The sequence below is a fragment of the Episyrphus balteatus genome, chromosome 1 (assembly GCF_945859705.1).
Source record: "Episyrphus balteatus chromosome 1, idEpiBalt1.1, whole genome shotgun sequence".
NCBI classification, from domain to species: domain Eukaryota; kingdom Metazoa; phylum Arthropoda; class Insecta; order Diptera; family Syrphidae; genus Episyrphus; species Episyrphus balteatus.
In genome coordinates this window covers 39,856,228-39,871,210 of record NC_079134.1, presented here as the reverse complement: position 1 = coordinate 39,871,210, position 14,983 = coordinate 39,856,228, and the positions used below count along the sequence as shown (strand labels likewise).

The window sequence follows — 14,983 nt, the reverse complement described above, 5'->3', positions numbered from 1 at the left end:
CAAATTATATTAATTGCAAATTATAGTTATCCAATTTTGTTTTGAATACCAAGTATGAAATTATAAAAGATGTCTTACAGTTTTATGATGACATTTGTAAAAGTCTTTATAATAACTGGTTGTCATTTTGGTATCTAATGTAAAGGGTTGGATTAGCGTTGGGCGCCATTACATTGATAATACCTGGCAATCTTAATAATCTTGAGTGATCTTAACAATTATAATCTTTATCTATATACGATACTGTTGGTTACTAAGAGTGACAGATTCGCAAGGATCTCCTTAGTTTCTAATACACCTCTTGCAAATAAATTTTAACCGATTTTTTAACTTTAGTTTAAATTTACTATAAGGAGGTTTACCTCATTTTACCGTTTAATGACCCTAACTAATTTAAAATTAAGAACAATTTTCAAAAATATGAATTTTGAGTTTTTTGAAGTGAAAACTTCTTTAGGATCGTAGTGATTTGAAACAAGATGAAACGAAAATGTGACACGAACATTCAACTTGTTATAACTTTTTTGTTTTAATAGATAAATAAATAAAATTTGTTCTGTAGATAGGTAATTAAATAAACAATAAATGTACAAAATTTCAATTAATTTCATATTCAAAATTCTGAGATAACGGTAAAAATATGTTAATTTTCTACACACGTTATATCTTTTGGTCTAGTTCACATACAAATTTGATTTAACTTTAATACGCATGCTAATAACATAACCTTTCATTTAATATATCACAATTAACTGTACATGCTCTACAAGTTACACAATCTTAAATTGAAAAACTTGAAAAATACCTCAAAACAACTGTGGAGATCTGTTGACGATGACCAGTGTAGGAAGTACCGTAATCTCAGCTTGAAATTTCGACAAAGTTGGAATGTACCATAGGTTGTCATTAAAAAAAATATTTTTAATGGTGTTAAACGAGAAAAAAGATTGATTTTTTTTTGCTTTTTTGATGAAAAGTGATTTGATTTGAAAAAGATAAGCTCTTTTTGTAGATGTTGTATAGACATGGACGGTATAAATATTTTGAGTTGAAACAATAAGCTTTCAGATGATATAAAATTAATATAGGTTGTCATAATAAAAAACATGTATTTAAAGGAGATAAAAAATAGGTAGATTTTTTCTTTTTTTTGCAAGAAAATTTTTTTTTTAAGGTTTCACTTCTACCACGTGTGAATTGACTTTTGACTTTTTAATAAAATACAGACGTATCCCTCTAATTCGACTTTTCATGCGAAAATCGGTTCAAGTTAAAAAATGCGGGCACAAAAATCGATTTTGAGATAAATTCGACTTATATTTATATTTTTTTATTTTAAATCAATTCATTCAAAACGGATTAATAAATTACAAAGAAAATTTCCTAGATATTATAGATATGCTTATTAACTATTTCTTTAGAATGACATGGCAAATTTTTTTTGGTTTGAAAATTTTTGAGAAACAAAATTTCTTTTTTTTTTATTTTTCAAATCAAATTATAATTATTTTTTTTTTTTTCATTTTTTTTTTAAATTTTGAGGATTGTTTTTGAAATTTCAATTTTTGTTTTAGGTGTTAAGAAATTCAGAAAATGGTATTCTTTTTTGTTTGAAAATGTGAAGAAATACAAAAATTATTTTTTATATAAAAACTTTTAAACGATTTTCAACATTTTTTTTTCTAAAAGTTCCTATTTTTTTAGAGGCTTCTGATGCTTGAAAAATCAAAAACAAAAACACAATATTTTCATGCAGTAATCTTCCGAAAGAGGTAGCTCGAGACTTGTTTTGAAAAAAAAAAAAAAATAACACGAAGTTTGTTTGAGAAAAGCGAAAGGTAGCCAAAAATGTTTTTTTTTTTTTATGTGAGTTGCCTCAAAAATTGTAGGTACAAGGGTATACACAGTATAGCACTAAATATCGTGCGTGCTGCTAACATTTCAAGTCATCACAGGTGTTAAAGTCATGGCGAACGTCCTCTTTGAAATTCAAACATTATATCTACCTAAAAGTAAAGGTCATTTTATAGCTCTCGATCGAATCGCACTTTATAAATACGATTGCCATATTATCATATATACCAATTCCCCAGTGATGTGATTCTCTCTCCTATTTCAATACGAAATAGAGAAAACCTGGCTTATTCCCTTTCACGGAAAATCAACATCAAGTTTTTTTTTTGTATCTACGTTGAACCAAATGAAATGCAAAAATAAATCAAAAGCTGAAATGTCCATTGCAACCACTTCAACAAATCAATCAAATAATGCAAATGACATAAGCACCCAAAGCCCGCACATTGATAGGCAAAAAGGCAAGCGCATATGTTATAAAACCCTGTAAGTCAGTGTGCTTCAGGCCAAGTTAGCGCAATCTCCATACCACACACATATTGAGGCAGGCCTTAAGACTTGCTGAATCTGAATGTGAACTCAAATCAAACGCATATCTACAACTTTTCAGGCAAATCTCCCAGGGCGATTTGAACGAGACTCGACTTAACATTCTACAACCGGCGATGACCAACTCGACGACTTATACGTTTTTGCTGGTTTGACGTTGTGTTGTATGCAAAAGGCAATTGAGAATTGAGACTTGCAAATTTTCATTCATTCATGGGACTTTTTTGCATTCACATTCGAATGCAAAAATAAAAAAGAAAAAAAAAAAAACTAAGCATTCTCACCGAAAATGGTTGCAACCTAACCCATGACTTGGCAACTGCTTTATTTCCATAATCTCAATCTCTGAATAGTTTGCCTGGTATTCAACAACTTTCAATTAATTTTGAAAAATAGCACTCTGACTTCTGGTTGATGGATTTCTCCGGAAATAAAACATTGACAGAGTTTAGTTCTAAATTTAGTTAAACATTGTCAAACTGACCCCATACTTTGACACACATATGACACACAAATGACAGTCCTCAAAGAAGAAAAAGGCTAATTGAATGTTTATTTTTCTGAAGATTCTTTGGCGCGCATATCGAATTTCCCATTAGCTCCCGATGTTTTCCCAAAATTTCCATCTGCTTGTTTTTTCAAACCAATAAGTAAAGGATTCCTTATTTCATCAATAGCACGAGTCTTTTTCGTTATAAACTGTGCGTCGTTGCGCACGCGTCGATAGATTGCTTCCATTAACAATATTGAACAAGCTGGCTGATTCACTTTCCGTTCCTTAATGTGTAAACGAGGCGAGTATCCCTTTCATTTGGAATCCCTTTTTTCGAAGGTGAAAGGAACAAATATAACCGTTTTAGAAAACATGTTTCTTGTGCTGCAAGGTAACCCTTAAAAATGCGTGCTAACTGCGTGCTATCTCCACGCACCCATTCAGTTTTTTTTTCTTCTTTTTTTTTATTTCAACACCATTCGGATGCCGTTAGTTACACTTTCGATAAAAATCGCTACCAGGAAAAAGTGATGGAAAAAAAAAATGAAAAAATCAAGGTGTGCACTTTAGGAATGCGGGGAGATCAGCAGATCCTTTTGGTATGTTCAATGGCACATAACCGGTACAAACCTACCCTTTTTTTATAGTTTTTTTTTTATTACATGTAACGCAGGCACTGCGTCAAACACGTGACGCGAATAAAAGGGTGCCATTCGTTTGATCATCATAATGATCATGGTTTTTTTTTGTTTGATCATATTCATTTTTTTCAACGTTTAATAAAGAAATAGCTATGGTTATGAGGATTGAAATCGGTTTTTTATTTAAAGTAGAATTTTTATATACCTATAAAAAGGATTTGAATTGAAAAGATGGTAAATAGGGAAGAACACAGAGCACACTTTAACAGTTGTTATATGTTTAGTATTTTTTGAGGCCTGCTATTGGTGGCAGTTGTTGTAGATTCTTTAATGGATTTATAGTAGCTATATTGAGTGCCAATACAAACACATGCCAAATGGTTTAGAAATATTTATATGGCGATAATTTAAATAGAAGAAAATTGCATATTTTGAACAAAGTATGAAACGAATTTGTCGTTCAGCAGTTATTTTTTTTTTTTGAAGTTATACTTCTTATGGGAGGGTGGGTATGAAAATTTACTTTTTGACAAGAATGTCAAAGGGATTATGACGCGATCACCCTGGGTAGCAGGGCTGTCGTTTCACCTTTAGAGTAGGCAGTACTTTAGTATTTAAAAATGCAGTACGGCGCAGTACGGCAAACATAAAACATACAACACGTTGCAAGTTACATGTTTCATGTGGCAAGTTGCATGTGGCAAGTTGTATGTGGCAAGTTGCATGTGGCAAGTTGCATGTGGCAAGTTGTATGTGGCAAGTTGCGTGTGGCAAGTTGCATGTGGCAAGCTGCATGTGGCAAGTTGCGTGTGGCAAGTTGCATGTCTCAAGTTGCGTGTGGCAAGTTGCATGTGGGAAGTTACATGTGGCAGGTTGCATGTGACAAGTTGCATGTGGTAATTTCCATGTGGCAAGTTGCCAGGGTTGCAAAAAGCTCACATTTCAGCTCAGCTCAAATTTGAGATTGCTCACTTTTGAGCTAGGTACCATAGCTCAGCTCATTTGAGCTGAGCTGAAAGTGAGCTGAGCTGAAAGTGAGCGCCCCCAACTTCCAACGCCTATATCTCGGAATTTTGAAGAAAATGAAAAAAAAAAATTTGATGCCAAAAGGTAGCGGGGACTCTAACCTACATTTGGGTACAAATCTCATCCCTGTAGGTCCACGCGTTCTCAAACCGGGAGAACTTAAAAGTAAAAAAAAAATAGGCACGATTCTGAAAAAATAGGCATAATGTGGCGGTTTAACATGGAAGATGATTTTTTAAAAATCTGACAATGTACAAAGCGTAGGCCCATGACACAAGCTATCATTTGGCATCACTCCCAAAAATTGCTCTCAAGCGGTTTAGCTTCTAGGAGCGTTCAAAGATTCGGATATTTTTCGAAAAAAAAAATTACCCCAACTTTCAAATGCGATTTTCTCGGAATTTTGAAAAAAGTCGAAAAACCGGATTGTACCGGATTTTTTTTTATGATAAAAAAAGAAATATTTTACTAAAAAAATAGAAATATATTTACTATTAAAAAAACCAAGATAAAAGATCACGAAAAATTATCTGTTTTATTTATAAAAATATCCATGTGTTAAAATAATTCCATTAATAACTAGAACCAAACATCTTAAGCTATGGTGTTTTATAAAAGTTTAAAATATCTACATATTTCATTATAATTTCCAAATAAAAATCAATGTATCCTCTCACCCATCACAGATCAGCCCAGCTTACTTTACCTTAGCTCACCCAAAGCTCAGCTCAGCTCACCGACAGCTCAGCTCACCCATTAGCTCAGCTCACTTTCAGCTCATCTCAAATGAGCTGAGCTATGATACATAGCTCAAAAGTAAGCTAGCTCAAAATTTGAGCTGAGCTGTGAGCTGAGCTCAGCTAACTTTTGAGCTTTGTAGCAACCCTGCAAGTTCCATATTGCTACTACTAGTGCTGAAGCACACACAATTCTCATAAAATTACCATATCGCACATTTTATGCGCAATTTATTTACTTTCGTTAAGCATATAAAGTACGTTCTGAACCGCACAACATGAGTAAATTTCGCAGAATAAATTGAAAACTACATGGACGCAAGGAGGATGAAAGAATTAATTTATTGTTCACTTGATAAAAATGTAAAAAAACTAAGTGTGGATTAATTACTTAATAATAGAAATTAAAAATATCAAATGAAATTCATTTACATATACTGAATGAGAAGTATAACTTCAGTCGCGTGTACATGTGTACACACACTCTTTTTTTTTTTTTAATATTTTTGTCGTAGGTACCTACTTTTAAAGTTTTTTTTTTTTTTAAATAGAATTTCCTTATGAAATTGTAAATTATGTTTGACTTTTTTACATATAATACAGTTAGATAAGTTTTGCAAAAATAACACTGGTCTGCAACGAAAAAAAAAACTTGCCGACCCATACTTTTCTAAATGATTTTTGTGTGCTGTTTCCAAATCCGGAGTGAAAACGTCACGTTTTTGAACTACTTACTTGAAAATTAACAAGTCAAAAATGCTATTTTTGGGTACGTTTGCCGTCAAATTACACCATCATTAATTTTTTTTTTTGGTAAAACTATCATGAAATCTGAAAAGTCCATAATCTTATCGTCTAAAATATAAGTAGGTATTAATTTTTCAAAATTAATTTTTTTCTAAAGATATTGGAAATAGAAGTTTGTCTAAATTTGATTAAAAAAAACATTAGAATTAGTTTTTTTAAGTTCAAAATGAGAAAAGTAAGCTATTTTCGAGAAATTTGTGTGTTCCTGATTAGTAGATAGTTTAAGCATAAGATTATTGAAGTTCGAAACCTATGCTTTTCATATCGTCGGTCTCATAAGAAAACCTCGTAACTCCACTTTTTTCAAAAATGACTTTTGAATGCCATTCTTTAGAAAATATGTCAGCGGAGCAACCCAGAAATTTTGGGGTCATTCCGAAAACTCTAAATAGACTTAAATTCAAATTTTGCACAGCGCGTTTCTTCCCAACTACTCTGTTGTTTGTTTACTCTTTCGTCTCTCCTGTAAAATTTTGATTTTGGGAGTTACGAGGTTTTCTCATGAGACCGACGATATGTCATTTTTAAACCAATTTTAAAAGTAAAACTAAATTTTTTGGGGTCTTGAATAAGCTTTTGAAAACATTGCCGAATGAGTCTTAAATGAACCCATGACATAATAAACTTGTTGCCAGGATTAGACAACAAGAATCACTGTAAAAGTAGTTTTCATTTTTAAATTGTTTTTATCTGCTCCTTTGGTATTGCCATTGAAGAAATTTCAATTTTAAGTTTTATTCCACTTTACGAACGGGAAAATGTTTAAAAAATTTGTGTCTATGCGTTTTATGATTTTTAACGTTAAAAACAGACTTTTTCTGAGCATTTTTCTTTACCGACTTTCGGTATTCACTACATAGGTACTTTGACGACAAGCTAAATGTTGGAAATAAAATATGCGTTTTTGAGGAAACACTCATAGAACGAGAACCATTAGTAATATTCTTAAAGCTAAATTCGCAAAATTTGTTGTTTTTGAAGAAGTCTTTTAAGGAATGAAATGCCGCTACTATTACAAACAGGTACGAGTAGTAGGTTTGTTTAAATGTTCTGTCTCACAATTTATGAAGCTAACAAATTTCACACTTATTTGAATATTATTAAAAGCATTAAAGAAAAAGTACTAAAATTTGCTCCATTAATGCTTGATATCAGAATTTAAAGACAAAATGTTGGAGTTGTGACGTCATTGTTGTCCATGTCATGTTCAGGTTGTGTTTGCATTATATTAATCAAATAGGTAATTTAACAAAATCTGTCTTATGAACAAGTTTTAAATCGATTACTTACTCATACACCTACTTTTCTTTACCAATAACATTACTATCTTTTGAGTATCGTTTTAAATTTTCATTATAAGCCTTTTACTTCTACATGCATGCATATAAATTTTAATAAGATGAAGATATCGTTTTCTGTTCCAAAATTTTCGATTAGATGCAGTTTTAAATGGTCTTTTTTAATTTCAAGTTCGAATGTCAGCTCTTTTGTTTCTGAAAACGTTCTTATAATAACAATATTTGCAATAAATCGACATTCTACCATGGAATTTTTAATATATCATGCAAAATAATATATTAGTAGCTAAATTTACTAGAATGTCACTCCTAATCTGTTCCACCATCAAGATTATCACTGGTTAAAAACAAATTTTTTACTTTTGTTTTATTGACTGAGATTTTTATTTTTTTTTCAGATTTTTTTTTTTTTTTTTTTCAAAATGCATCAAATTCCAATTCATTACCTTTTTGGGAAAACGAAGTTCTTAATTAAAAAAAAAAAGAAGAGTTTTTATATTCTATGAAAATCAACTAAAAGTATGCAAAAACTAGACAAGCTCCATTCAAAGATCCGAAACTCAGATGCTTAACTACGGGTTTTTAAGCTTAGGGACATTTATGTAAATATTGTTAATAAACCAGATTTTATTGAATATTATGTAGATAAATAGAACATTCCTATGTATATGGTATATACAATTAATAAATTAATTGTACTCACGTAATTAGGTTAACAGATTTTAAGATAATATCTTAGGAAGTTACACATCTATTTTTTGACTCATATTGTTTTTTGACTTCATCTCACTAATTCAAATTTTTGAAAAATCAAAAAAAAAAATTATTAAATCTGAACATATTTTTGTATAAACCACAAATTTCACCTGATAATGAATTTTGACTTAATTCAAGTTCACCACACCAAAGCGCTACCGGTTAATTAAGTTTAATTTTATATTATGTTTTAAAAATGTTGATAATTGTCAACCAATTTAAAAAAAAAAGTTTTAATAAAAAATATTATTTTTTAAAGATGACAACTTTACAATAGAGTTTTTTTTTTGAAAATAAACAAAGTTTTTTTCATACTTTCAGGTAGGTCTATAAATAAAGCATAATAGAGAAATGTCTTTTTTTGATGGACACCTTCCGTCATTGCCAAACAGCTAATCTGCTTGTGTTCTACTTTATTCTAAGAACTGCCAAAAAAATGTTTTTGTTTCGCACCCTTCAATAGATTTTGTCCTATATCTAAGTTCGATTACATGTCACATGTTGCATTCTTACTAACACCAACGGGCATGACCTCAAATCAGTAATAATACAAAAAACTATTTACACGCACCGACTTTATACTCATCTATACGATTTTAATTGAATCTTGTTTTTTTTCGGACTTTTTTATTCCAACAGCAAAAAAAACTATTGTATCATTTCACAATAATAATCACAACGACACCATCGCAATTACCTGCTAACAAAGATGGTGTTTTCCTAAAAATGTATCTGCTACGGATAAAAATAACCCATAAATCTCGTTTTTATATAAGAATCATTCAGGACAAAAATGAAAGTGTCCTCCTTAATACACTTTGTGATAGTGCAGATGGATATTTATCTAATACCGCAAAAATGCGAACACAAAAATAAGAAACAACAACATATAAGCTGAAAGATATAAAAATACTTTACCCTCTTTGAATCCCCAAGAAGAAGAAAAAGAAAAAAATTGATAGTGTGGGAACTGCATCTTGCGCAAAACTGCAGGTTTGTGTCCTTTTTTGTTTGTCGACCTTTAAAAATATCCTTGCACAAGTGATGTGTTCTAATAAAAAAAAAAAAAAATACAAGTCGAGGTAAGAATAAATCGTAAAGTGAAGAACAATTGCAACACAGTTTTCATCAGTAGACATCCGACTGTTGTCTATTCATAACAAAGAATATACCCAATAATCGATCTCGTCATGAATTATAATTCACTGCTTGAGAAGACATATCAGCAGGATATCTCTAGCAACTACCTGTAGTTTAGGTAACTCTGGGTATAAGAGGTGTTTTAAGTTGTTAATCATTTGTTGCGCGCCAAATTATTTCGCCTAAAAATGAGGGTGGAAAAAGTATGTTTAATTTTTAATATACGGCAATTCTGTTTGAGGCAGAGATATGAGACGAATTTCCAGCAAAATACATATATTTACTAAATTTGACGATGAAACGGCGCTGTACGACAAAATCGTGTAGTATTACCCAACCATTTGCAAAAACAAAAGAGTTGACGTTCGAACTTGAAATTTAAAAAAAAACTCTTAAATTTGAATCTTATTCAAAAAAATATGTTTAATTGTACTAAAAACACATTTTGTAGGCATTTATTGATAAATCTAAATTAAATTCAACGTGAATTTTCAGCCCCCTTTGACAAGATCTACTTAAAATAATATTCATAAATTATTATGCTAAATCTTCTGCCATGACATTCAAAATACAACAAAACAAAATCCCAATTTATCTAGATACATAATTATTTTATAAAAAAAAGACAGAATCTAGAATAACATGCAAACATGCAAAGGCTCAATCAAAAAATATGTTTCTTCCGTCAGAACAAAAAAGTGATAGCATCTGTCAAATGCCTTTTCATTGCCCCCATCATCACACACTGGTATTATAATGTCCCAGACATACAGACTCCTCATACATATGGTAGACTTGATGTCGCGACTTTGCAATGCAAGTGGCCAAAAATGTCCCTCACACTTCACATCACAATTTGTTTGACTTTGGCGAGGACGAGAGTGTCAGTGTCGTTGTAGTTAGTCTTCACCCTATCATCGTTTTTGTCTCCCAAGAAAATTACATTAAACAAAACTAAAAAAAACCACACAAAAAAAAAAAAAAAAAAAAAAAAAAACAAATTAAAGTAAAAGAAAAAGAAATAAAAAAAAAGTACAAACTGAATGGAACGCAAAGTGCATTACAACAAACGTATATAATTTCACACTCTGCGCGCTTCTTCGCGCATTGAATTATTGCCGCGTATCACGCGAAATTTCTCTCTCCAATACATCCTCCTTTATATATTTTTTTTAAATGCATTTATAGATATGGAAACAAAAAACTTATAATCCACCATACAGAGAGAGGCAATAAAATAAAATTAAGAAAAGAATTCAAATGAAAATTAAATAAAAACAATAAATATAAATGAAACTAGGCTTATAAAACAAAAAATTAAAATCCACGCGGTCGCGCATGTTCATCGTATACTCGCAGACAAACGCAGACAAAAATTGCAATTGCAATGCGAACACCCTCTCATTTCTGTGACTGAGGACTGCATCGCAGAGAGCTCATAAAAACTAATTACATACATAAGTTTAATTTTTATTTTATTTGCTCATGATGTTTGCTCATTTGAATGAATAACCGGCATAACTATCACAAGCCTTTGAGGCATTGACATTCAACAACAAATACAACAAGGACAGGAAGAGATTGTCTGTGTGTTTTTTTTTTCTGTCTCAGACTGGGTCAAAGTACTCATGAAAGTTTGTTTCAAATCAACAGAAAGTTAAGGTCATAGGGTTGCCACGATTTTTTAATATAATTTTTATATATTTTGATTCATATAAAGGGTATACTGGTGAGATTGTCTACTGGGGATATATTGAATATAAAATAGACCCGAAAATAGAATTTATTTTCAGACCCTTAACAATAAAATAGCCTTGGAAATATAACACATTTTTATGTTTAATTCAAAAAGGATTCTGATAAAATCAACAACTTCTCTCAGTTAAATCAACAAATTCACTTGTTTAAATTTAAATTATCTAGGTGTCGCAGTAAAATCGATGAGTTTATCCGCTAAAATCAGTGGATGGTTCCAAAAATAAAAAAATTACCGTTTGCGTTAGTAAAATTTTTAGATCTCTTGAAGTAATGCCCTGATAAAAAACAACAACTGGTAACATAAACGAGTTGCCTTAATAAAATCAACATGATGACCATGTAAATTTAGTGGATCATATTGGAATAGTTAATAGATTGATCAGGTAGGAATAGTTAATAGATTGATCAGGTAGAATAAGTGGGTAGTCTGAAGTAGATTTCTCCAAGTGGCTTAAGAAATTCAACAGATCAGACCCAAATGCTGTTTTTCATATAAACGGGTTTTCCCAGTTAAATAAACAGATGAATCTAGTAAAATCAAAGAGTTTCTGCAAGAAAATCAAGGCATCGCTTCAGTATTATGACGAATTTCTCCAATTAATTGAACAGTTTTCTCCTAAAATATCAAAGAATTACTTTAGCAAATCTGTGTAATGTTACAAAAAGACTAAAGGATTGCTTTGAAGATGGACACTCAATCAAGATATTTCTGGCTTTTCGTGCTCTTTAAATCAGTTTTTATTGAAGATAGAGGTGACCTTTAATTTTGCTAAGCACTCCGTATAATTGTGAAATCAGCTTTTTGATAAACTTGTTTCTCAAATCGTCGTCGCTTAACTTTCAAAAAAGACCATAATGGCAATACCAGAAGAATTTGTCATCTTTCTCATTCGTAAACCACAGATGTCCAGTTCTTAGACTTCGCACATGTTTTCCACTGTTCCCTGGGACCAGATGGAGCTGCGGGTTGACTGCACGGTCTCATTCATTCAAAGATCCATTTTTGTTCAATACATAATAGAAATAATAAACGAAAATATGTCAGAATTAAATTTTACCAACAAACCAGTAATAACAAACCGCTATTGAATCTTTATATTAGCTTTTAATGCATCCTTTTTGTTCCTTGTTATCGAATTGCTGAATTTTAAGCTTGTTCATTGCAGATTACTTTAAACTAGAAAATTTAAGTTTTTTGTTACGTAAGTCGATGATGAAATCTTTAATCTTGTTCATTTGTGGAACAGTGCACAAGAAATGGAAATATCTCATCAAACAAGTTCAAAAACCTTATTTTTGCGTTCATTCAAACAGTGAAAATAATAATTATAAGATTAAAAAAAAAATATTTGCAAAAAGGGGTATCATTGTACATATTTTATCTTGTTCTTTTTTCAATAAAAGATCGTATTATAGTCAATTCCTTAGTAAATCTCCCATTGAAGCCTTAAAATCCGTTGAATTCTTGTTGTTCTTAATATTTTTTTTTAAGTGTGACTTATTTTACCTCAAAATTCCATGACGCAGTTTTTTTGTATTTTTTATACAAAATTGCACAATTCTTTAAAAATAAAAACCGTTATCTGTCAAAAATTGAAAAGTTATGAGAAATTATTCGAACAGTACCTATTCTTATACATTTCAAAGGGGTTGTGATTTTTCTTATTTTTTTTTTATTTTTTTCCTACTTTTACCCTAAAATCATTTAGTAACTTCAATTCTTATTTTCCCCTGAAAAAAAACTATATTTTGCGCCAAAAATCTTAAAAAGTAGCACAATTTATAGCAGATATTGTTACTTTTTCGCGCCTTTTTCTCACAAATATTTTTAACCCTAACATCTTGAAAATTTTTAAAGTAACCGAAACCGTGGATTTATGAGTGTCTCTACCTAAAACGCACACAAGTTCCTATAAGTACTTCATATTTGATACCCCAGTGTGCAAATCAGTTTCGTCATACATAACGAAGATTATTCCATCAACAGAACAAAAAAGAAAAATCCCTGTTCAACCAATCGTATGCTCCACATGTCAACAAAAGAAGGAACCATTATGCGTTTTTTTTTTATATAATTCAACCAATAGAACCACCTTCCTTCGACGTTGCTATTGAACCCTTCAATTTGCGTCTGCTCCCACTGTGAGAGATACCCTATTCCCTAAAAAATTCAACAACATAAAAAAAATCGTGTGAATGGTTTATCCTTGTATGAATTGAATACATATACAAATCCAAAAAAAAAATCAGTTGGATGGCGCTTAAAAAACGAACTAACCCCTCAGGGGAAACATTATTTAAATCAACCCTTATCCTAAAGAATTTCTATTTGAGACTATTTCACACGTAAATTCAAGCTCAATAAAAAAAGGTTGGGTTGTTGTATGTGGATGAGGAAAATTATGTAAATTCAACCCTTTCTCAGCGATGCAAGGATTTTTCAGTCATATCTCTGATTGGATGGTTTTGATTTGACTTTCTCCCATTTAAATAATAAAAAAAGGGTTTCAGACGATTTTCAAAGAGAGAAAAACAAAATGGAGTCTTCATATTCTTCTTCATATGCAAAATCGTTTTTTATGAATTTTATTAATTTTTTTTTTTTTTCATTTCAGATACAAATCTATCGGAAAATTGGCACCAAAAATCTTTAACCAAAAATAACAGAATATCATCACCCCCACCAATTAGTCTCCTAAATGAACCTGCTGTCATCGATCATCATCGGCAAACACCTTTAACAACTACTGTCAAAAATGAAGATGCATCCTCCATCAATGACCATCATCATCATCATCATCGACCTGCAACAGAAATTGAATTACCAACGAAAACTGGTAAGAAAAAACAGTCGGTGTATATTTTATATTCGATATACAAGTAATAGCCAGTCCATCACCTAAAGCTGTCAAATTAAAATCATTTAATGACTCGCCTCTGTCTGCATAAAATAGAAGAACTGAAGATTACGAATTAATTAAAATTGAAGGCATAGTAAAATGCTTTGTGAGGAGTTGACTGCTGCATTGAAGACTTTTAATTAAACCGCCCTTTGTTGCTAGTTTATAAAATTTACGACGAACTAGTATTTTGCTTGTGTTCCATGGTTCCTCGTCTATTTAATCGCAATCGCATACAAAAGTCCGCCCTCTCTTGTTGAATCTGCGTGTGGATTTGGATGGATATAAATTTTTATTCAGTCGGCGCAATCTGCATGTAAAATTCGGGGTGGTGTGGGAATTGAATTGAATAATGTTTTTGTTTATTTTTGTTGTATTTCGATGGTATGTTTTGTTTGTCGGTACGATGCAGGTTTTATGGTTAGGTGTATAGGCAAATCTGTATAAGGGAGAAATATAAGGCAAATCAATCAAATCAGCAGATCTAAGTGATGGCTGATAGAAATCTTTTTTACGATAACAGCTGTTAGAATTTTATTTTTCTATTTTTTGGAATTTTATTTGACAAGTTTTCAGGGTTTTTGTGCAAAATAAAAATTTTAAATACTATTTTTTGAAAATAATAGCATCCTCATTTTCATATCTTTAAGTGAAGTGAAAAATGATTTTCCACATTAGCCATTTTAATGCCAACATATCGAAGGCAACAATATAGAAGTTGCAGACAACGAATCTAATTTTTCGTCAAATACTACTGGTCTACCTCAAGGTTCCATTCTTTGGCCTCTTTTGTTTTTAGTTAATGAAGATCTTCACTTCCAATGTATATCTCTCACTTGAACGCTGTAAGTTATAAGAAAACTTATTTTCAATAGAAAAGAGCTCATCAAACTTCTGATAAAGAACTTACTGAACCTGTAAATTGGATTTTTTTTTTTTCTAAACAGTGTGAAAGTAAGAAATTGGGAAAAACTGCTAGCAACAAAATTAGAAATATTGAAAACAAAGTCCCAATGATCCCAAC

General features: G+C 31.1%; 1 protein-coding gene across 1 annotated transcript in view; it reads left to right on the top strand.

Moving 5' to 3' along the window:
- LOC129916570 (actin-binding protein WASF1-like) overlaps positions 1 to 13,943 on the top strand; it is a 68,552-nt gene extending 54,609 nt beyond the window's left edge. The window contains exon 3 of the mRNA XM_055996625.1: positions 13,675 to 13,943. Coding sequence (XP_055852600.1) covers positions 13,675 to 13,943 — 269 coding nt within the window. The remainder of the gene's footprint in view (positions 1 to 13,674) is intronic.
- The last annotated feature ends 1,040 nt before the right edge of the window (positions 13,944 to 14,983 follow it).